Below are 25338 nucleotides of genomic sequence, written 5' to 3'. Positions count from 1 at the left end.
TCATAAGTGCCAAACTCATTTGAATGATTTGTCTAATTAAAAGGTCTCATTGTTTTTCAGAGCAAAGGAATTCTGTGATTTGTGTGGGAAATGGTTTCAGGAGGGGAGAGATACAGTGATTTTGTTTGATATCATATTAGGTCAAGTGTTTCAACTGGATTATGAGTAGGGATGGAAACCTGGATCTCATTCACCTCTGTACGTGGTCCCCGAGCCTCACCATATATGATCAGGGTGCACACAGCCACAGTAAACAAGAGCACTGCCTGGTGGGAGCCCCATAGTAGAGAGAACATTTCAAAAAAGGATATTGAGTTCATTGATTGGGCGGAATATGACTATTGTGAGACTTTTCTTCTCTTTTGGATCAACACCTGTTATATTTGGGGGTTTTATTTGGAATGGGCCCATTTTTGATATCAGGGCTTAATTCCGAACTGTACTCTCCTTGCTATACTACTGCTCTGGCCCTACTAAAGTATTTAACATTCTGATTTGGCCGTTTCCTTTCTGTTGTGCAGAAAATCCCACCTGGCCTCAAGTTATATGCTCTTAGATCCTACCACGCCCCAAGAGACGATGTGTTTTACATTTGTTTATATAGGGTTCAGAAATCATGATTTCTATACCTCTGCTCAGGCTATGTTTTACCTCCCTACGCTTATGTCTTGGCTGAATGTCTACCTCTCTCCACAGACATCCACACATGTAGCGAATTGTTTTTCTGTGATGGGGATCACATATGAAGGGTGGTTTTGAACATGGAGACTCAAAGCTTACTGGAGTAACCCTGTGCTGTTCCATAGGAAAGAGGCATGCTATGCTGGGTTGTGAATGATCCAGTGTTGTTGAACCCAGTCTCAAGGAAAATGCCCTGCCAAAATCGTGATGGGAATGAGGACTCAGGTGTCATCTATTCAATGGGGAATCAGGATGAAGAGAGCTTCCGTACTAGGGGGATCCAGGCTTTTGGGCACAGTGCTCCCGATTCTGTTATGCCCAGTAACTGGACACAGACCTCCATAGTTGGATCACTTTGGGCCAAGAAGCCACCCGTGTTTGCTCTAACTCAGTCATATCAAGATACTCACAAGCATATATTCCATGGAGTGTATACAGCATATATAAGCAGTGTGAGGGGGATTTCTCGTGTGCTCAGCAATATGATGTGCCCTTTTATACCCCTATTCTACAGGATTCCTCTGATGGTAAGCGAGGTGGATTCAGTCTGAGACAACTGTCACACCGGAATGATCCAAAGGAAGTCTGGACAGGAAGCAAATGTCATCTATGTCTCGAGAATGGCAAGTCCTTCACGTTCTCTTCGTCCCACACTGAACACATGAAAATTCATGCTGGAGAGAAGTCTTATATGTGTCAGGAGTGTGGAAGGTACTTCACTCAATGTTCAAAGCTTATTAGACACATGAAAATTCATACAGGAGAGAAGCCTTATTCATGTCAGGAGTGTGGAAAGATATTTGCTCGATATTCAGACCTTAAAAAACACATAAAAGTTCATACAGGAGAGAAGCCTTATTCATGTCAGGAGTGTGGAAAGGCATTTGGTGAATGCTCAAGCCTTAACAGGCACATGAAAATTCATAAAGGAGAGAAGCCTTATTCATGTCAGGAGTGTGGAAAGGCATTTGCTCAATCCTCAAATATTAATACACACAAGAAAATTTATACAGGAGAGAAGCTTTATTCATGTCAGGAGTGTGGAAAGGCATTTGCTCAATCCTCATCCCTTAACAAACACATGAAAATTCATACAGGAGAGAAGCCTTATTCATGTCAGGAGTGTGGAAAGGCATTTGCTCAATCCTCAAATCTTAATACACACAAGAAAATTTATACAGGAGAGAAGCTTTATTCATGTCAGGAGTGTGGAAAGGCATTCGCTCAATCCTCATCCCTTAACAAACACATGAAAATTCATACAGGAGAGAAGCTTTATTCATGTCAGGAGTGTGGAAAGGCATTTGCTCAATCCTCATCCCTTAACAAACACATGAAAATTCATATAGGAGAGAAGCCTTATTCATGTCAGGAGTGTGGAAAGGCATTTGCTCATTCCTCAAATCTTAACACACACATGAAAATTCATACAGGAGAGAAGCCTTATTCATGTCAGGAGTGTGGAAAGGCATTTGCAACATCCTCAAATCTTAACATACACATTAAAAGTCATACAGGAGAGAAACCTCATTCATGTCAGAAGTGTGGAAAGGCATTTGCAACATCCTCAGACCTTAACAAACACATGAAAGTTAATACAGGAGAAAAGCCATATTCATGTTCGGACTGTGGAAAGGCTTTGCTTGATCCTCATACCTTAACACACACGAAAATTCACACAAGGGGCCGGAGAGATAGCATGGAGGTCAGGTGTTTGCCTTGCATGCAGAAGGTTGGTGGTTTGAATCCCGGCATTACATATGGTCCCCTGAGCCTGCCAGGAGCTATTTCTGAGCATAGAGCAAGGAGTTACCCCTGAGCGCTGCCGGGTGTGACGCAAAAACCAAAAAAAAAAATTCACAAAGGATAGAAGCCTTATTTGGATTGTAGCAAAGCCTTCAATAAATCTCAAGGCGCATTAAAATTTATAAAGGAGCTAAGCCATATTCATATCAGGAATGTGGGGAAGCATTTGGCCATAGCTTGTTAGACACGTGGAAACTGGAGAGAAACCTTACTCATGTTAGGTGATTGTGAAAAAGACTCACTCAAACCTCAACTGTTTCTGGGCAATACGTTACTGATTCGTACTAATAAAAAGACTTACTCATGTCCGAAGTATGGGATGTCCTTCATTAAATCCTCAAAACCTAATTTGCCCGATTACATTCAAACAGGAGTTAAGTTTAATACATGTCAGGAGTGTGGAAAGGCCTTTTCTTAGTCCTCAAATCTTACTATACACATGAATGTTCATACTAGAGAAGAGTGCTATCCATTTCTTCCAGGTTCTCATTTTTAGTGGCGTAGAGTTTCTCAAAGTAGTTTCTGATTACCCTTTGAATCTGTCATAACAGTAGTGATCTCTCTTTTTTTATTCCTAATACGAGTTATCAAGTTTCTATCAATCTTGTTTATTTTTTCAGAGAACCAACTTCTGCTTTCGTTGATCTTTCAGATTGTTTTTTGGGTTTCCACTTCATTGATTTCTGCTCTCAGCTTTGTTATTTCCTTTTGTCTTCCTATTTTGGGGTCCTTTTGTTGAGCACTTTCTAGTTCTATTAGCTGTGTCATTAAGCTACTCAGGTAAGCCCCTTCTTCCTTCCTGATGTGTGCTTGCAAAGCTATAAATTTTCCTCTCAGTACTGCTTTTGCTGTGTCCCATAAGTTCTGATAGTTTGTGTCTTTATTGTCATTTGTTTCCAGGAACCTTTTGATTTCCTCCTTGATTTCAACTCGGACCCACTGGTTATTGAGTATGAGGCTATTTAACTTCCAGGTGTTTAAGTTTTTCTTCTGAGTCCCTTTGGAATTTACAAATAATTTCAGAGCCTTGTGGTCAGTGAAGGTAGTCAGCAAAATTTCTATTCTCTTGATATTATGGAGGTATGTTTTATGTGCCAGCATGTAGTCTATCCTGGAGAATGTCCCATGTACATTGGAGAAGAATGTGTATCCAGGTTTCTGGGGATGGAGTGTCCTATATATATCCAGTAGGCCTCTTTCTTCCATTTCTCTCCTCAGGTCTAGTATATTCTTGTTGAGTTTCAGTCTGCTTGACCTGTCAAGTGTTGACAATGCCGTGTTGAGGTCTCTCACAATTATTGTGTTGTTATTGATATTATTTTTCAGATTTGTCAACATATTAGACTTTTACCCCAGTTTATTACTTTTCTCTTCTTCAAAGAAAACCATATATCTTGACCTATCTAGTCCTGCCTCCCAGTTAGAGGGGGAAATGGGGAGGCACCAAGACCAAACAGGTGCAAGACTACAAAGTAGTAAACTAGGTACAGAGGGGACCACATATTCTAGCAGCCTAGAGGTGAGGGAGGAAGATATGGGAGGTAGGACGAAAACGGAGGTGTAGGGAGGACAAATCGCTGGTGGGAATCCCCCTGATTTTATGTAAATATGTACCTAAAATATTATTGTCAACAATATGTAAGCCACTATGATCAAAATAAAAATTATAGGGCCGGGCGGTGGCGCTCGAGGTAAGGTGCCTGCCTTACCTGCGCTAGCCTAGGAGACGGACCGCGGTTCGATCCCCCGGCGTCCCATATGGTCCCCCAAGCCAGGAGCGACTTCTGAGCGCATAGCCAGGAGTAACCCCTGAGCGTCACCGGGTGTGGCCCAAAAACCAAAATAAATAAATAAATAAATAAAAATTATATTAAAAAATGCTCCTGGACTGGGGACCTTTTGGGACAACAGGGATTGAACCCAGATCCATCCTGGGTCAGCCACATGCAAGGCAAACACCCAAGTGCTGTGCTATCGCTCTGCCCCAGCCCAATCAACTAATTCTAACATTTTATATTTGGGTTGATTTTAGATGGTGGACCACAAGTTCCAATAGTGACATTTCAGAAATTTGCTTTTGGAATGGAATATCCAATAAAGTATGAGATGGTAAGTGTTGCAAGTTCCAATTCAATGTTATGATTGTGCTGGGTGGATACTCAATGCTGCAAGTACATAGTATTTATAAATTGGACCCTTTGGTACAACCATTTGACGTCCATAATAATCTTTGTACTACAGAGTATGCTGAGCACTCATTTGATGTCTGGCTTTTCATATGGTCCCCTAAGCCTGTGAGGATAAATTTCTGAGAGCAGAGTCAAGAATAAACTCTTGAACGCCACTGTGTGTGGCCCAAAAGCAAAAAAGAAAAAAACAAACAAACAAACAAACAAAAATGAACGTGGAGAAATTCAAGGGAGAGACAAGTAACTGAGAAACAGAGAAACACAGAGAAACAGCCAGACCCAGTTGGATGGAGCTGATCCTGTGCCACAGGCCGCACTCTGGGGGAAATCATCCTGCCCATACCTCAGTGGGAGTGAAAAATCAGGGGCATCTGTTGTGAAGTGAACCAGAATGAAGAGAGATTTCTTATGCCGGAGCCAGTGACCACTGTGCAAAACTCCCCTGAATCTGCTCTGCCCAGTCCCTGGACTCAGACCCCCACAGTGGGACCATCCTGGGAAAGGCAAACAACAGTGTTTGCTCTGACCCCTCACAGTCTCAGGCTAATCAGCACATTACCCATAGAGTAGAGCCATGTGAGTGTAAGCAGTGTGGGGGGGACTTTGTGTGTGCCCTGCAACTTGAAGTTTTCTCAGATACCCTCAGTACAAAGGATACCCCTGAGGGTCTGTGGGGTGCATATGCCCTGAGTCAACCTTCATGGCAGAGAGACACTAAGGAAGTCCATAAACGAAAGAAGCAAAATACATGTCAGGAGTGCGGAAAGGTGATTTCTCAATCCTCACATCTTAATAGGCACAAGAGAATTCATACAGGAGAGAAACCTTTTACATGTCAGGAGTGTGGGAAGACTTTCACGTTATCTTCATACCTTAATAGTCACAAGAGAATTCATACCAGACAGAAACCTTATACATGTCATGAGTGTGGGAAGGCCTTCACTCGTTCCACCTACCTTAATATTCACAAGAAAATTCATACCGGAGAGAAACTTTATACATGTCAGGAGTGTGGAAAGGCCTTCTCTCATTCCTCAGGACTCTATATTCAAAAGAAAATTCATACTGGACAGAAACATTGTACATGTCAGGAGTGTGGGAAGGCCTTCACTCAATCCTCAGTTCTTTATCAACATAAGAAAATACATACTGAAGAAAAACCATATACATCTCAGGATTGTGAGAAGGCCTTCACTCAATCATCAGGTCTTTATCAACACAAGAAAATACATACTGGAGAGAAACGATATACATGTCAGGAGTGTGGGAAGGCCTTCATTCAATCCTCAGTTCTTTATATGCACAAGAAAATTCATACTGGAGAGAAACCTTATACCTGTCAAGAGTGTGGAAGGCCTTTACTTGTTCTGATCACCTTAATAGTCACAAAAAAATTCATACTGGAGAGAAACCTTATACATGTCAGGAGTGTGGGAAGTCCTTCACTTGATCCGCAAACCTTATTAATCACAAGAAAATTCATACCAGAGAGAAACCTTATACATGTCATGAGTGTGGGAAGGTATTCATTCAATCCTCAGGACTCTATATTCACAAGAAAATTCATACTGGAGAGAAACTTTATACTTGTCAGTAGTGTTGGAAGGCCTTCATTCAATTCTCATGTCTTTATATTCACAAGAGAATTATATTGGAGAGAAGTCTCATGCATGTCAAGAGTGTGGGAAGTCCTTTACTCTGTCCTCACAACCGCATGTTGAATTTTTTTTTTTGGTTTTTGAGCCACACCCGGCGGTGCTCAGGGGTTACTCCTGGCTGTCTGCTCAGAAATAGCTCCTGGCAGGCATGGGGGACCATATGGGACACCAGGATTCGAACCAACCACCTTTGGTCCTGGATCGGCTGATTGCAAGGCAAACACCGCTGTGCTATCTCTCCGGGCCCTACAACTGCATGTTGAGATTCCCTTCTCGGTGGCAATTGGATGCCTCTCTGTTCTGTTTCCACATAGTTGTCTTTGCCTTAGATTATTTTCAGCGATTCCCCAAGTATTTTTTCCCCTCTCATGTCTTGAGATGGCCTTGATGGGTGTTCTTGGTCGCTCCTGGTCCTATGCTTCTCAACCAATTCTGGTGCACTCAGAGAACAGTATGTGGTAGCTGTGATTGAACCTGGGTACACTCCTTCAATGTAAATGCCACTTCTTAGGAATACTAAGAAAAATATTTTTTTCTTTTGGGAGTAACCCAGTGATTGTTATGGATTACTCTTAATAAATGTGTTGCCAGAAATTGAATTCGGTTCAGCCACTTGCAAGGAAAATCCCTTACAAGCTATCATAAATCTCAGTCCTACTAGAAACTTTTGTTTGTTTCTTGGGTCACTCTCAGGATCCTAAGGGGTTACTTGCATTCAGAAATCACTCATGACAGGCTTGGAGAACTATATTCAATTCTAGCAAGGGAACTGGGTCCTTCTTGTATTATCAGCATGCAAGGCAAATGCCCCACCACTGTGCTGTCACTTCGCACATATAAATATATTTTTATTTGTATGTTTAAATTGCAGAAGAGTTAGCTCAGCAGAACCCTGATGTGGATATTTTTATATTCCTTATTTTGATTCTCTTAATCTGTTTTCCTTATTCGTTTTTTGTTTGTTTGTTTTTAGACTACACCCAAAGACACTCAGGGGTTACTCCTGGCTTTGTGCTTAGAAATTTCTCCTGGAGGTCGGAGAGTCAGCATGAAGGTAAGGCGTTTGCCTTGCGTGCAGAAGGACAGTGCTTCGAATCCCGGCATACCATATGTTCCCCGGAGCTGCCTGGAGCAATTTCTGAGCTTAGAGCCAGGAGTAATCTCTGAGAGCAGCCATATGTAACTGAGACGGTCCGTTTTAGGTTAGCACTTATAAGGCAGACAGCTTATTGCTAGCACCACTGCTCCAGCCCCATGATTTCCCTATTCTTTTGGCTGAGTTAGAATCTGAAAACAACAACCAATATATAGTCACTTCTTGGCCTATTCAACCAGGTTTCATTCAACTCATTTTTTGTGTGTTTGGTTTTTGGCCACAACTGCAGTATCAGGTACTACTTCTGACTCTGTGCTCAGAAATTATTCCTTGCTGGCTATGGGAGTCACAGAGTGACAGGTCATTGATGTCAGGTCAGGACATTAAAAATACCTTCCCTGTTGTTTTTTTCTTGACCCACTCAAATTTTTTAGTACTTTTAAAAATTGGTGATGAGTGAGCCCATACTATCATTATAAAAGTGTCTCTTTGAACAGTTTCTATTCAGTTTTTTTTATTAAAACACCTTGATTACATACATGATTGTGTTTAGGTTTCAGTCATGTAAAGAGCACCACCCATCACCAGTGCAACATTCCCATCACCAATGTTCCAAATCTCCCTCCTCCCCACCCGACCCCCACCTGTCCTCTAGACAGTCTTTCCATTTCCCTTATACATTCTCAGTATTAGGACAGTTCAAAATGTAGTTATTTCTCTAACTAAACTCATCACTCTTTGTGGTGAGCTTCCTGAGGTGAGCTGGAACTTCCAGCTCTTTTCTCTTTTGTGTCTAAAAATTATTATTGCAAGAATGTCTTTCATTTTTCTTAAAACCCATAGGTGAGTGAGACCATTCTGTGATTTTCTCTTTCTCTCTGACTCATTTTACTCAGCATAATAGATTCCGTGTACATCCATGTATAGGAAAATTTCATGTCTTCATCTCTCCTGACAGCTGCATAATATTCTATTATGTATATGTACTACAGTTTTTTTAGCCATTCGTCTGTTGAAGGGCATCTTGGTTGTTTCGAGTCTTCCTATGGTAAATAGTGCTGCAATGAATATAGGTGTAAGGAAGGGGTTGTTGTATTGTATTTTTGTGTTCCTAGGGTATATTCCTAGCAGAGGTATAGCTGGATCATATGGGAGCTCAATTTCCAGTTTTTGGAGGAATCTCCATATCGCTTTCCATAAAGGTTGAACTAGACGGCATTCCCACCAGCAGTGGATAAGAGTTCCTTTCTCTCCACATCCCCGCCAACACTGTTTATTCTCATTCTTTGTGATGTGTGCCATTCTCTGTGGTGTGAGGTGGTATCTCATCGTTGTTTTGATTTGCATCTCCCTGATGATTAGTGATGTGGAGCATTTTTTCATGTGTCTTTTGGCCCTTTGTATTTCTTCTTTGTCAAAGTGTCTGTTCATTTTTTCTCCCCATTTTTTGATGGGATTAGATATTTTTTTCTTGTAAAGTTCTGTCACTGCCTTGTATATTTTGGAGATTAGCCTCTTATCTGATGGTATTGGGTGAATAGTTTCTCCCACTCAGTGGGTGGCTCTTGTATCCTGGGCACTATTTCCTTTGAGGTGCAGAAGCTTCTCAGCTTAATATATTCCCATCTGTTAATCTCTGCTTTCACTTGCTTGGAGAGTGCAGTTTCCTCCTTGAATATGCCTGTAGTCTCAATGTCCTGGAGTGTTTTGCCTATGTGTTGTTCTATATATCTTATGGTTTTGGGTCTGATATCGAGGTCTTTAATCCATTTGGATTTTACCTTCATACATGATGTTAGCTGGGGGTCTAAGTTCAATTTTTTGCAAGTGCCAACACCACTTGGATTTTACCTTCGTACATAATGTTAGCTGGGGGTCTAATTTCAATTTTTTGAAAGTGGCTAGCCAGTTGTTCCAACACCACTTGTTGAAGAGGCTTTCCCTGCTCCATTTAGGATTCCCTGCTCCTTTATCAAAAATTAGGTGATTGTATGTCTGGGGAACATTTTCTGATATTCAAGCCTATTCCACTGATCTGAGGTCCTGTCCTTATTCCAATTCCATGCTGTTTTGATAACTATTTTTGTGTAGTAAAGTTTAAAGTTGGGGAAAGTAATTCCTCCCATATTCTTTTTCCCAATGATTGCTTTAGCTTTTCTAGGGTGTTTATTGTTCCAAACGAATTTCAAAAGTGCCTGATGCTTTTGATGCTCAGGGGTTACTTTGGCTCTGTGCTTGGAAATCACTTCTGGCAGTCTCACGGGACCATATGGGAATCTGGAAAGGAAAGCCAGGCCAACCCCAGGTCGGCAAGGCAAATGCCCTACTGCTGTGCTATCTCTCCGGCCTTGCACTCAGTTAAATTTATTGTGGTTTTTCTATCAATCCTTGCAGTACTCAGGGGTTACTCCTTGCTCTGTGCTCAGAAAATTTTCCTGTTTTGGAAAGGGGGCTTAAGGGATATCAGAGACCAAATCTGGACCAGCTGCATGCAAAGCAAAGCCCTCCCCATTTTGCATTTTTCTAGCCTATCAACAAATTCTTACATTGCATGTTTCGGTTGGTTTAGTATGCAGACCAGCAGTTCAGAATTCTCACCTTCCTAAAAATTTCTTTTTTTTTTTTTGGTTTTTGGGCCACACCCGTTTGACGTTCAGGGGTTACTCCTGGCTATGTGCTCAGAAATCGCCCCTGGCTTGGGGGGACCATATGGGACGCCGGGGGATCGAACCGTGGTCCTTCCTTGGCTAGCGCTTGCAAGGCAGACACCTTACCTCCAGCGCCACCTACCCGGCCCCATCTAAAAATTTCTTTTGGAAAGAGATCTCCAAAGAGGAGTGACTTGATAAGATTTGCAAATTCCAAATCAATATTTTAATTCAGATGCAGGATTACTCAGTGGTGGAAACACATTGGACTTCTACAATGGGGCCCCTTAAGCCAGCTCTTTTACCACATCGATGTTCTCTGCACTGGCGGGAGTATCCAGAGCCTATCACGAGAAGTCGCCCATTAGTCTCACGAGTTCAAAAGTCAGTTCAATGATTTGTGTACTTGAAAGGTCTTAATATTATTTTTCAGAGCCAAGAAATTCTGTAATTACTGTGGGAAATGGTTTAGGGAGGGAAGAGATACAGTGATTTGGATTGATAGAATATTAGGCCAAGTGTTTCAGCCGTCTCATTGTGAATTGGATGTGTATTCCAGTGGGAAGGTCTCTTCTCACCGAGTGTGGAGATGGAAACATGGTTCTCATTCAGCACCGTACATGGACCCCAAGTCACACCAATTATGATCAGGGAGCACAAAGGCAGAGTAAACCAGAGCACTGCTTGGTGGGAGCCCCTAGTATAGAAAAACTGAAAAAAATAAAGCCAGCTCATTGATATTTGGGAAGAACATGCCTAGAGTGAGACTTGTTTTTGTTTTGGAGTGATACCTGCCACACTCAAGGGTTCCTTTGGTGTTGGGCCCATTTTGAATCTTGGATTAATTTCTAACTGGACTCTCCTTGCAGTCCTACAGCTCTGACTTCACTGAGGTATTAAAATTCACATATGGTCATTTTCTTTCTGTTTTGTGGATCCCACCTGGCCTTAAGTTATATACTCATAGGTCCCAAATTGCACCATAATCAAACCTCAAACGAGGATGTGCTCTCAGAAATCATTCCTGGCAGCCCTCAGGGAACTCTGTGGGATGTCAGGGATCGGACCTGGGTCCTTCCTGGGTTGACCAAAAGCAAGTAAATGCCCTCCCCCTGTGCTATCGCTCTGATCCCAAGAAATGAGTTTCTATCTGTGTGTTCATGTGGGTCTGGCCAGTGACCAGAGTTGCGGTCCATCAGGCATTTCCAGCCCCAGTGCATTCACTTCCAGTCAGGGCTTCTCTCTGGTGCTAACAGCAATGTCTTCTTAAAGAGATTTGTGACAATGGCCTTGCTGCAGCTCTCTATGAATAATATAGACAAGTGAAGATGGAACTGCACCATTTGAAATCTTGTTCCCAGGTAGTGGGAGAGTGTGAGCTTAGAGAAAAACAGGGTGGGAGGACAGGAGTGCTCAGCACCCCAGTGTCAGGGTATGATTTCTTGTCAAGGTGCTACACACTGTTATTTGAGGACACTTTTGTCCTAGTTTGCTTTGTTTGGTTTGAGGGCCACACCCAATAGTGCACAGGCCTGGCCCCTGAATCTGTGTTCTTCAGTTACCCTTGGCACGTCTCAGGCTCTATGGGGTCCTGGGGTCCAGCATTGATCTCGTGGTAATATTGACTCCTACAATGTTGCGATAGAAATCCTTGATACCCGGATTTCTGCTTTAAAGCATCATTTCTGCCTCATCAAGGTTCATCTCAATTACTAATTTTTAGTTCTGGTACCACAGCCTTTAGGGGATTCTCCTGACTCTGCTCTCAGGTGTCCTTTCTACTCTGTGTGATGGATCATAAGAGGAGTCTGGGGTTCTCTCTGGGCCAGCCAAGTGCAAGGCAATTTCTCTCCTGGCTGTTTACTAGGTTCAGCAGAAAGTTCTTCATTTGCATTTTATTTAAGCTCCCATATGCTCCGCTGATGCCTGGGCATTTGTCTTCTCACTGACTTCATTTAGGACCATAGAGGGAAGTCTGGCACACATCCTGGATTCCTAAGTCAAACCTCTGGGTGAAGAAATTTCTGTCTTACTAGAAAGTATGTTGCTGGGTCCTTTCCTGTGAATGCTGTTCCCTGTGGTTGTTAGGTATGATTTCTTTGTGCTGTTCTATCTCAGATTGTTTTGTTTTGATTAGAATTTTATCCCATTTTTCGATACTCAGCTTATTCTTGACTCTGCACCAAGGAGGAGTTATTCCTGACAACATTAGGTGACCCAAGTCTAAACCAGAGATTGACCTTGGATCGACCCTGTCTGGAAACCCCTGGCTGTTTTGAATGTATGTTGGCTGAACTATAGGGATTTCTGGAGCCTGTCACCCAGGCTATTGAGAGGTGCCTATTTACATATTGACTTTGAGGCTGATTCCTTCTGAAAGTAGAGATAGAGGACTTGAGTCTCTTTAGGAAACCAGGAGGTTCCTTTTCTACTTCTTGAACTTGGGACAGCTTGGGCCTTGACCCCTCCTGTGTGTGCTGCCTCAGGACATGGTGACCTTCCCCGATGTGGCTGTGATCTTCTCCCCAGAGGAGTGGCTGTGCCTGGACGCCTCTCAATGGAAACTCTACAGAGATGTGATGTTGGAGACCTACGAGCACCTGCGGGACATAGGTAAGAGCTGCCTGGTGTACCTGTTAAACAGTCTCTTGGAGAGAATGAAATATCCATCAGGTATCTGCATTCAATAGGGGACCTGACTTTGCAGTTCCCCAAAGTCAAGCCGCTCCACATTGTTTTAACCTCTCAGGTCTGAATTTCTATCTTAAAAGAGTCCAGTTATATAATTGTAAATGTCATTCCACAGTGCTAAGAAATAGTGCATTGTGTATGGTGTTTGCCTTGACCTCTGTGCACCGGATTTGATCCAGGCTGCACATTGATCTTATAAGCCTCCAGGGATTATTCTTGAAACTATGGCTAGATTACTGCGTGAACCACTGTGAGTGCATCCTACAATTCTCCCAAATGCAAGCCATTTAATTTTTGTAAGTTTGGGGAATCATGACCATACATGGAAGTACTCAGAACTTAGAAACTACTCCTGCCATTATTCGTGATCACTTGGAATACTACTGATCAAATGACTCTACCAGTGTCCCAAACCCCCATGAGTCCTACTTGGTTGCGAGCACGTTTTACTTGGCTCATGAGTTATTTAGGTTATCAAGACATCAGCGCCTCCCTGTCATCTTTGTCTGGTATAATGCAGGCAATCAAACCTGAGGATTCTGTACTCAAAGTATGTTTCCTAATTATACTGTTTTCCAGGCCCTACATTTCTTTTGTTGTTTCTTTTTGGGGTTGATTCTTTTGGGGTATACCCAACAGATCTCAGGCTTTCATCTGGCTCTGCACTCTGGAGTCAATCCTGGCATGGCTTGGTTGTGTTGGGGATCAAGCCCTGAGTGTCCCTGAAGAACCTACATGCCTCTATCTTAAATTATCAGTATAGTGTCACGATCTGCTTGGTCCAGACACTAAGGGAATGCCAGAAGAATGTGAGTTCAATGGATTTGGCGGTGAGAAAGGGGCCATGTTCAGAAATGATTGTGCATCTGAATCCAACTTTATTGAATGCTTTAGAGATATTTTAAACAAGACTTTCATGTTTGTCTCTAACTATGAATCATTCCTCTGGGCAGGACAATGCAGGGTAAAGCCTGCGCTGATCTCCTGGTTGGAAGAAGGAGCCCTTGGTAAGCTGCAGAGAGGTGTGTTTGAAGGTGAGTGTGAGACAAGACTCAGACCTTGTGGAAGACTGTGGTAGCGTCCTGGGCACATATGAAATGTGGGTGCTGAGCAGTGTGTGTTGGTCTCCTGGATCAGGGGTGCATGACTTCTCCTGATCCAGTTTACAGCTCTTGATGCTAAGGCCCATAATGTTCTGCAGCTTGGCTTTCTTGACTTTCCTCTTTCTGGTTCCTTGGCTGTCAATATTTGTGGTTCTGGGTCCTCAACCACTGTCTATGTTCTCATGCTAATTATACAACCACAAATTGGGGTTCTCTTCTCTGGGGCAGCTGGACGCCGTTGTGTTCTATGTGTCCACAATCTTCTTTTTGCGTTTGGACCATTTTCAGTGATTCCTCTCAATTTTTTTCTCTTTCTTTTTGTTTAATTTTGGGTCACACATGGCAGGGATAAGGGGTCACTCCTAGATCTCAGCTCAGAAATCACTCCTGTAGGCACGGGAGACCATCTGCGATGCCAGAATTTGGAACACCTTTTGTCCTGGGCTGGACACTTGCAAGGCAAATGTCCTACTGCTGTGCTGTCTCTCCAGCCCCTTTTTTCTCCCATTTTTTACTGCCTTAATGGTTGTAATTGCTGGTCTCTCCTGGCCCTGTGCTTCTCAGCCAATTCTGGTGCACTCAGAAAACCAACTGTGATGGCTGTGATCAAATCTGGGTGCACTGCTGCAGGGAAAATACCAATTCTTAGGAACACTGAGAATTTTTTTATTTTTCTTTTGGAAGCATTCCAGTGATTTTCAAGAATTATTCTTAGCTCTATTCTCATATATTACCCCTGCAGTACTTTGTGGATAGATGTGATGCCAGAAATTGAACTAGGTTCATCCACTTGCAAGGTGAATCCCACCCAGGATGTTCCATGTCGCTTTCGCACTAGAATATATATTTTTTCCTATTTTATATATATACTGTCTATATCGATACATGCAAGGCAAATACCCTACCACTGTGTCATCTCTAGCTCCCCTAGAAATATATCTTTGGAGGCCAGGAAGGTAGCACTAGAGGTAAGGTGTCTGCCTTGCAAGCAGACAGACCGCAGTTCGATCTGCCAGCATCTCTTATGGTCCCCCAAGCCAGGAGCAACTTCTGAGCGTATAGCCAGGAGTAACCACTGAGCATTACTGGGTGTGGCCCCTCCCCAAAAAAAGTAATATGTCTTTGATTTATATATTTTAACCACAGTTGAGCCCAGTGAAACTCTAATGTGGACGTCTTTAAGTTCCTCATTTTGACCCTCTTAATAAGCTGATTTATTGTCTGAAAACAATATACAGTTACTCTGTTGCTTATTCAACCAGGTTTTTTTTTTATTCAGCCAGGTTTTATTCAACACATTTTTGGTGTGGTTTTGGTCCACCCCCGTAGACTTGGGTATTACTATGGCTCTGTGATCAGAATTTATTGCTAAACTTACCTGGCAGGGGAGATACCGATATATATTTGTTTTTGGGTCACACCAGGTGACTCTCAGAGGTTGCTCCTGGCTATGCACTTAGAAATCTCTCCTGGCTTGGGAGACAGTAAGGGATGCCAGGGGATTGAATTGCATTCTGTCTTAGGCTAGCACAGGCAAGACAGAAGTCTTATCCTTTTTTTTTTCTGGTTTTTGGGTCACACCCGGCAGTGCTCAGGGGTTATTCCTGGCTCCAGGCTCAGAAATTGCTCCTGGCAGGCACGGGGGACAATATGGGACGCTGGGATTTGAACCGATGACCTCCTGCATGAAAGGCAAACGTCCTACCTTCATGCTATATCTCCAGCCCCGTCTTATCCTTTTTAACCTCACTCTTGCCCCTAATTTGTTTTTTGGGGGTGGGGTATATTTTTATCTGTATGTTTGAACCATTGATGAGTGATCTCGTAAAATTGGGATAATATTGCCTGATTTCATTCAGTTAAATATTTGTGTGGTTTTTGGGTCAGCCCTGATAGTGTTCATGTGCTACTACTGGTCTTGTGTTCAGAAATTATTTCAGGGGCCAGAGAGATAGCATGGAGATAGGGCATTTGCCTTGCATGCAGAAGGACGATAGTTCAAATCCTGGCATCCCATATGGTCCCCCGAGCCTGCCAGGAGCAATTTTTGAGTGTAGAGCCAGGAGTAACCCCAGAATGCTGCTGGATGTGATCCAAAAATGAAAAATCAACAAAACCACCAGAAATTATTTCAGTTTGGAGAGGGGGACATAAGGGATGTCAGTGATTCAACCTGAATCAGTTGCATGCAAGGCAAATGACCCCCCCATTTTGTATTGTTCTGGTTCCTGAACAGAGTCTTACATTTCATACATGGTTTGTTTTTAGTATGCAGAGCATCTGTTCAGAATGCCTCCATTCTACAATTTTCTTTCAGAACGAGATCTCCAAACAGGAATGTGTTGGTAAGATTTGCAAATTCCAAATCTTATTCTTATTGTAGAGGTGGGATAACTCAGTGCACAAACACATAGGACTTCTACAGTGGTGCCCATTGGTCCAGCCCTTTTACCTCATCTGTGGTCTCTGCAATGGTGGGAGCATCCAGAGCCCAGTGTGAAGAGATGTGTTCTATTAATCTCATGAGTGCCAACCTCAATTGAATGAATTGTCTACCCAAAAGGTCTTATTGTTTTCAGCACAAAGAAATTCTGTGATTTGTGTGGGAAATGATTTCGGAAGGGAAGAGAGACAGTGATTTGATTTGATATAATATTAGGTCAAGTGTTTCAACTGGATTGTGAGTAGAGATGGAAAGCTGGATCTCATTCACCTCTGTACATGGTCCCCGAGCCTCAACATATTTGCTCAGGGAGCACACAGCCAGAGTAAACAAGAGCACTGCCTTGGGGATATCCATAGTAGAGAGAACATTTCAAAAAAGGATATTGAGTTTATGGATTGGGAGGAAGATGACTATTGTAAGACTTTTCTTCTGTTTTGGATCAACACCTGTGATATTTGGGGGTTTTCTTTGGAATGGGCCCATTTTTGATATCAGGGCTTAATTCCGAACTGGACTCTCCTTGCTATACTACAGCTCTGGCCCTATGGAGGTATTTAGCAATCTGATTTGGCCGTTTCCTTTCTGTTGTGCAGAAGAGCCCACCTGGTCTTAAGTTATATGCTCTTAGATCCTAGCAAGCCCCAAGTGAGGATGTGTTTTAATTTGTTTATATAGGGTTCAGAAATCATGGTTTCTGGTCCTCTGCTCAGACAATGTTTTACCTCCCTAATTTCATGTCTTGCCTGGATGTCTATCTCTCTCCAGAGACATCCACACATGTAGTGAATACTTTTTCTGTGATGGGGATCACATATGAATGTTGGTTTTGAACATGGGGACTCAAAGGTTACTGGACTAACCCTGTGCTGTTCCATAGGGAAGAGGCACGCCATTCTGGGTTGTGAATGATCTTGTGCTGTTGGACCCAGTCTCAAGGGAACTGCCCTGCCTGTATCATGATGGGAATGAGGAACCACAGATCATCTGTTCAATGGAGGATCGGATTGAAGAGAGGGTCCGTAATATGGGGATGCACTCTTTTGGGCACAGTGCTCCTGATCCTGTTATGCCCAGTCACAGGACACAGACCTCCACAGTTGGATCCCCTTGGGTCAAAAATCCACTAGTGTTTGTTCTAACTCCCTCATATCAAGATACTCTCAAGCATATTTTCCATGGAGCATACCCCACTATGTATAAACAATGTGATGGGGACTTCTCATGTGCTCAGCACTGTGATGTTCCCTTATATACCCCTACTATACAGGATTCCTGTGATGGTAAGCGAGGTGGATTCAGTCTGAGAGAACTGTTACACCGGAATGATCCAAAGGAAGTCTGGAAAGGAAGCAAATGTCATCTATGTCTCAAGAATGGCAAGTCCTTCACTTACTCTTCGTCGCACACTGAACACATGAAAATTCGTATAGTAGAGAAGTCTTATATGTGTCAGGAGTGTGGAAAGTACTTCACTCAATCTTCAAAGCTTATTAAACACATAAATATTCATAAGGGAGTGAAGCTTTACACATGCAGGGTCTGTGGAAAGGCCTTCAATGAATCCTCATTGCTTATGCACATGAATATTCATACTGGAGAGAAAACGTTAGGTCAGGAGTGTGGGAAAGCCTCAAACCTCAAACCTTCCTGGTCACATAAAAATTCATACAGGAGAAAAGACTTATTCATGCAGGAAAGCCGTTACTAATTCCTCAGTGCTTTCAGTGCATAGGAAAATTAATGCCAGTGATAAGCCTTATTCATGTCAGGAGTGTGGAAAGGCATTTACTCAATCCTCAACCCTTTCTGGTCACATGAAAATTCATAGAGGAAAAAAGCCTTATTTATTTCAGGAGTGTGGAAAGGCATTTGCGCGATCCTCAGAACTTAACAAACACATGAAAGTTCATACAGGAGAGAAGCCTTATTCATGTCAGGAGTGTGGAAAGGCATTTGCTGAATCCTCAAAGCTTATGAAAGTTCATACAGGAGAGAAGCCTTATTCATGTCAGGTGTGTGGAAAGGCATTTGCTCGATCCTCAAACCTTTCTGATCACCTGAAAATTCATACAGGAGAGAAGCCTTATTCATGTCAGGAGTGTGGAAAGGCATTTGCTTGATCCTCAAAGCTTAACAGACACATGACAATTCATACCGGAGAGAAGCCTCATTCATGTCAGGAGTGTGGAAAGGCATTTGCTCGATCCTCAACCCTTAACAGACACATGAAAATTCATACAGGAGAGAAGCCTTGTTCATGTCAGGAGTGTGGAAAGGCATTTGCTGAATCCTCAAAGCTTAAGAGACACATGAAAATTCATACAGGAGAGAAGCCTTATTCATGTCAGTAGTGTGGAAAGGCATTTGCTCAATCCTCAGCCCTTAACATACACATGAAAATTCATATAGGAGAGAAGCCTTATTCATGTCAGAAGTGTGAAAAGGCATTTGCTCGATCCTCATACTTTAATATACACATGAAAATTCACAAAAGGGGCCAGAGAGGTAGCTTGGAGGTAAGGCGTTTTCCTTGCATGATAAAATTAATGGTTCAAACCCTGGCATCCCATATGGTCCCCGGAGCCTGCCAGGAGCGATTTCTTAGCATAGAGCTAGGAGTAACCCCTGAGCGCTGCCGGGTGTTACCCAAAAACCAAAAAAAATTTACATAGGATAAAAGCCTTATGTCAGGAGTGTGGAAAGGTGTTTGCTCAATCCTCAAAGCTTCTTAGACAAATGAATATTCATGCAGAGAAACCTTTAGCCTTACTTGAACTGTAGCAAAGCCTTCAATAACTCTCAAAACACATTATTCATATCAGGAATGCAGGGAGGCACTTGCTCATTGCTCACAGCTTGTTAGACACATGAATATTTATACCCCAAAGAAACCTTTCTAATGTTAGGTGAATGTGAAAAAGACTTCACTCAAACCTCAACTATTTCTGGGCAGTACATTACCGATTCGTACTGGTAAGAAGACTTACTCATGCCAGAAGTATGGAATGTCGTTTATTAAATCATAAAAACTTACTTTGCACAATTATATTCAAAGAGGAGTTATGTCTTATACATGTGAATAGTGTGGTAAGGCCTTTGCTTCGTCCTCAAACCTTACTATACACATGAGTGTTCATAAAAGAGAAGAGTGCTGTTCATGTCTGAAGGGTGGGAAGGTTTACACTTTCTGCTCAAACCTTCAAAAGCATAAGAAAACACATTCTGGAGGGAAACATGTGGTCCATAAGAAGTTTGGATATTTTTTTCACTGATATTGAAACTTTTATAGATGTGAAAATGATATCTAATGATCTGAGCATCTCATATCAAATGGTTGATATTGGCTATTGTGTATGTGAACATTTCAATGGGATTATTATATTCCTGACCCCACCCTAAATGGTGATTGTGGCCTACCTAGGGCCACATTCTGCTCCCACCATTGAGTGGTACCTGATCCCACCATTGGGTGGTACCTGATTCTGGGGGATAAAAGCCAGGTTCTATGGAAGGCAAGGGGCTTTTCTCCTGGGGCTGATTCTGGGGCCTTTTGGCTTCAGCCTCTTCCACGGAATAAAAGCTGTTTTCTTCAGAAGCCTGACTGCCTGTTGGCTTACTTCCGTCGCATTCACCTGAGAACTGCTGGCTGAATAGGGTAACAGACGTATGGTCCGAGGTGGACTAGAACGGCCTCATCCTCCATTCCTCCATCAGTCAACCCCATCAAGGGCAGTATAGCAACATTGGCATTGCAAAACACTGGCTGGGGTTCAGTGCTACAGATTCTGTAGGGTTTCTCAAGCCCAAAGCTATGGATAACAGAGTCAGGCGTTACCTTTGAACATCATAGGGTGTCGCCCCATGAAAATAACTAAAATAAATTTTAAACAAAATATTAACTTGAGGGAATATGGGAAGGCCTGTTTACTTCTGAATCATTAACTGCATAAAAATTTTATAGTTGGGACTAGAATGTAGCTTTGTGGATAAGGTATTTGCCTTGGTAGCAGCCAACCAGGGTTTGAAACTCAACATTTCCTATGGTCCCCCAAGTTTGCCAGGAGTAAATTTTATACTTCAGTGGGTCCTATAGCAACGAATACAACTGCATATCCTCGTTACTTGACAGCTTTATATTTATGAAGTGCTTTGACTCTTACTACTCTAGATGGGTCGGTTTTATAGCTGTAACATACTGATCAGTTATTTCTGCGTATGTCTCCTGATCACATTTATGTTAGGCTATATCGCATTGTACATAGCTGTCCATTTCTGTGTTATAGATAGATATGCTACATTTCCCCTGTTCTGCCTGTCATTCAGCAAAACCTTTTCTTTTTTCTTTTTGTTTATATTTTTTTGGGCCACACCTGGTGACTCTCAGGGTTATTCCTGCCTATGCACTTAGAAATTGCTTCTAGTGTCCTATATGGGACACTGGGAAATTGAACTTTGGTCCATCCTGGGTCAGCTGTGTGCAAGGCAAATGCCCTACCGCTGTGTCATCACTCTGGCCCAGCAAGACCTTTTCTCTAAATTTCCCTATTACCACTTATCCAGAACTTGCTTTCCCTACTAAATCCCTAGGGCCCTATAGCTCCACACCATTTTGCCATGGAGCAACACCCCACCCAAACACATTTAAACCCCAGTGCACCATTTCAGCCTCTCACTCCCCTGGATTGCTATTCCTGACCAAAATTGTCTTTTCAAATAAGACCTGGCTGAAGGACTAACTACGGTCTGTGACTTAAGCCAGCAGCTACAGGGAATCATTGACACTTCCATTTCCATCCTGATTATTCTCTCCCAACAGATTACATCTTAGCTGAAGTAGTCTTCTTTCATCATGCTAACTTGGGCATGCTCCCAATAGAGATGGTTGAATGTGTATTTTTCTTCTCTTTCTTTTTTTAAATTTTCTTATTTTTTTTGGTTTTTGGGCCTCACCTGGTGATGTTCAGGGGTTATTCCTGGATAGGCGTTTAGAAATCGGTCCCGAGTTGGGGGACCATATAAGACGCCGGGGGATCCTAGGTCCTGTCCCGTTCTGAGCCCATACCCTCTCCCTCCTGGGAATGGGACTTCAGATGGCGAGGCTCCTTGTTCTCCTGTCTCTATTAGGATTCAAATCCCTTTGCAAGAAGTCCTGGAGGAAAGATAGAGCCAGGAGCACTAGCCAGGAGTACAATCCCCTGCCTGGCCAGAAGAGCCTGCAAGGAGCTTAAAAGGCCCTGAGGACCTGCTTAACTGGGCACCAGCTCAGACCACGTGGGTAGATGCAGACTCTTTCCTCTACTGAGGACACAGAAGCAGGTTGGGATCAGGCTGTGAACAGGACAGGACCACTGGTCTCACTCTAGTCTACAGGGAGAAAACTGCAGTTCTGAGCCCCTGGGAGTCCAGCACAGGGGTGACTCTGTGAGGAAGTCCAGCGCACTAACGCCTCCTTCAGGCCGGCAGCAGAACAGCCCTTGCATCAGCCTGGAAGAGCATCTCCACAGGAACAGGTGGGGAGGGGACAAAATCTCTTCTAATCTGCCATATGGTGTCTCTCTGTGTTGAGTAATTGTTGTAATATTGTTTTTGCCTGTCATCCCACCTGGATCTTCCAGGTGGGGGTGATTAAGGAATGAAATAAAAAGCTTGTTGGGGAGGCATAGGGTGCTCTTTTGCCAGACCTGACTGCTGGTTCAGTTTGCTTTTTGGAGCTGGCTGCAACTGACAAAAGACTTTCCTTGCTGAACCTTTGGTCCCCTATTCTTTTGCATTCGTTGATTATTTACTCCGGACATTATTATCAAAGTATCCCCCAAAAGGGGGGACAGAAGAATGGGATTCAATTTATCTTTTTGGGAATCATTCTTTGACTTGGAGACCATCAATAAGAGGTTTGACCTCCCCCCACATTCCCTACAAATATGGGGCATCTCTCCTGTATGTGTCCTCAGGTGTGTGATGAGACTTGACTTCTGACTAAAACCTCGCCCAAAAGAATAGGGGACCAAAGGTTCAGCAAGGAAAGTCTTTTGTCAGTTGCAGCCAGCTCCAAAAAGCAAACTGAACCAGCAGTCAGGTCTGGCAAAAGAGCTCCCTATGCCTCCCCAACAAGCTTTTTATTTCATTCCTTAATCACCCCCACCTGGAAGATCCAGGTGGGATGACAGGCAAAAACAATATTACAACAATTACTCAACAATTCCCCCTTTTTTGTAAGCAAACAATAATAGTATACAATACAATACAATAATAATATACAATACAATACAACACTACATAATTACAATTACAAAACTTTAATGAAATATTAAATACTATAAAATTAAAAACATTAATTTCAATTAATTAAAAACATTTAATTACACTAATCATAAATTAAATATACTTTAAAAGATTTTAGTCATAAAAAAATACAAATATATAAGTTAAAAAATTTTTTTTTTTTACTAGGTTCAAAATTACTCTCAAAAAATAAGGAGTATAGAACTCCTAAAAGTCCAATCAAAGACATTTGATGAATCAGGAAAGACGAGTTGTAACTTGATATAGAACACAGCACTGGAACAGTTAATGATGTATTCCTTAGTTCGATATCAGGAGGCTTGCAATTGTGATGAGATTCCTACAAATAAAACGTTAAGAACTAGGAAGAAAAGATGAATTGTAAGAAATAATAAATTAAGGCATAAAGTGTCAGAAAAAAAAAACCATAAACAAAAATTATAAAACTGATAAACATAAAAATACATACTATACAAAATTATGGAAATAACACTCATTTATAATTGCCAAAAATATCTATTAGACAGGAATCAAAATAAAGCCAAAAAAATTTGAATTAAATCAAAAAGAAAAAAGAAAAAACACTTTGAAAATATAATAATAAAAAAACTGTTTAAATGAATATTTCAAAATAACAAAAAATTATAATAACAAAAAAACTTTTTAAATCAAAGTCGAGTAAATCTAGATGATCAAAAATTTCATATACACCATAACCATAACATTCTATAATGCAAATATGAAACAATAAATGTATTATAATCAGTCATCAATAATGAGCACTGTGAACAGAGTCTACCCAAAATTATGGTTATATCAAAACTATGATTATACCTTCATCTCAAAATCTATGTTGAAAGCAATAAAACACTGATGTTACAATGAAAAGTCAAAAGTTGCCAAATGAACATATATTGATACACTATCATAAAGCAACATTAACATGATTAAGAATCTTTCTTTCATATAGGTCTTAAGTAACATCAATATATTGCAAAATCTTCTAATTAATAGTGACCTAAAACAATACTGAAATTAAGGCATTAATACATCATACAAACAACCACAATGGGGATTCATCGTATTCATTCCTATTAAGCAATCATACCTAAACAACGACCAGTAAAACATCAATGATAATTGACAAATAAAGGAAATGATCATTAAGTCTTCATAGTATATCTCTGAGAAATATAAAACAAGATATATGCCGCTGTAGATTTTACTGATGCAATAGGGATTTTCTTGATCTTCTTATCATCAAAATTGATCCAATACTGTTCTGTGGCAATTTTACAATATGAAGTACAATGTCCATAATGAACTTGACCAAAATGATTTGATACTGATGATAAATTATATTTTTCAATCTTGTTATTATCTTCTTGAGTGAACTCTGCTAAATTGAGGTCTTCCAAAGGAAAATCCACATAAGTGTATAATTTTTTAATCTGTTTTCCATGAAAAGCAAAACGTTTCAAATGAATTATCAATACAGGAGGTATTTTCCATAAATATGTTTTCTTTGAAAAATCTCTTTTAGTGTTGCAATTATTGCAGTGAATTCTATTGTTATCTCTCAAATCTTCTTCTTTAAAAAATTCAACAAGGCATTCCTGTAAAGTACATTTATCTGCAGACTTGACAGCCAGGGACAACTGAACAAATGTTTCATAAACCTCAGACTTTTGGTAACATGTAAGACACTGTAGTATAGATTTAAACTGTCCTTGAAAGGTATCATAGATAATAGATTTGCAAACTCTAAATTGTTCATATTTATCATTGTCTATGAAGTGTACAGTTTCATCTGTTATTGAATTTTTAAGCAAATCTTGATGTAGTCCTTCTATAAGAAACATTAGTAATTCGTGAGGATCCTGTTGGTTGTGGCCAGCAAATTGGTCATTGAGTAAACTTACTGTTGCTTTGAAACTTTCAGGATTGAAATACTTATGGCATCCATTTCCCATGATTTTAATAAGATGACCAAATTCATCTGCTAATTTACCTTTATGTCCCTTTGGATTTTCTCTGTTAATATCTTTTTTATAATAATCTTGATAAAAATACTGAGTCAAGTCTGTAATATTATACAAGCATTGCAATATTGAATTCATGTAACATGAGTTACCCAAATTTTGTAATCCAGTGAAAACAGGTTTCTGTTTTTCTATATGTAGTCCGGACTGTAAGGATTTTTCACTTTTGTCAGATTCACTGAGAATATGAGGTATGAAAGTTAATCCCTCACTTACTTTCCCAGTCACCTCAGCAGCACCACAACTGTCAATATCTTGAGCAGTCTGTACTTGATGTGGGGAGGAGACTATGGTCCCAGCAACCTGACCTTGATCATCAGTGCCAGTCCGATTTCTAACGAGACGCAAGGGGACCCAAAATTTCTTAGGATGGTTGTCATTTGTAGAAACATAAGCATAACCCCTCCCTCTCAAGAGGAGATAACCAGCAATCCATTTTTTATCCTCTTTTATCCAAATTGGAATATTTGTTGTTTCTTGTCTCTGATTATCTTCTTTAAAATGTTTTTCCCCTGCTGTATAGCTCTCTCCCTGAGGTAAATTTAGATAATTTAGTGTAATGAGAGTCAAAGATAACAGCTCCATTGGCATCAAACCTCTTTTTCTATTCTTTTGCAATTGAGTTTTCAGAGTTCTATGGGCTCTTTCCACAATTGCCTGTCCTTGACAATTGTGGGGAATTCCTTTAAGATGTTT

General features: G+C 41.4%; 1 protein-coding gene across 1 annotated transcript; it reads left to right on the top strand.

Annotated features, from left to right (window-relative positions):
• Positions 1-12567: 12567 nt before the first annotated feature.
• LOC126000499 (zinc finger protein 383-like) lies at positions 12568-18026 on the top strand. Its single transcript, XM_049767754.1, has 3 exons — positions 12568-12691; positions 13240-13319; positions 17196-18026. Exons 1-3 carry the CDS (start codon positions 12568-12570, stop codon positions 18024-18026), a joined length of 1035 nt encoding a protein of 344 aa, XP_049623711.1.
• Positions 18027-25338: the final 7312 nt, after the last annotated feature.

This window comes from Suncus etruscus (genome assembly GCF_024139225.1).
Source record: "Suncus etruscus isolate mSunEtr1 chromosome 15 unlocalized genomic scaffold, mSunEtr1.pri.cur SUPER_15_unloc_7, whole genome shotgun sequence".
NCBI lineage: Eukaryota > Metazoa > Chordata > Mammalia > Eulipotyphla > Soricidae > Suncus > Suncus etruscus.
This window is presented reverse-complemented; position numbering and strand designations above follow the sequence as displayed.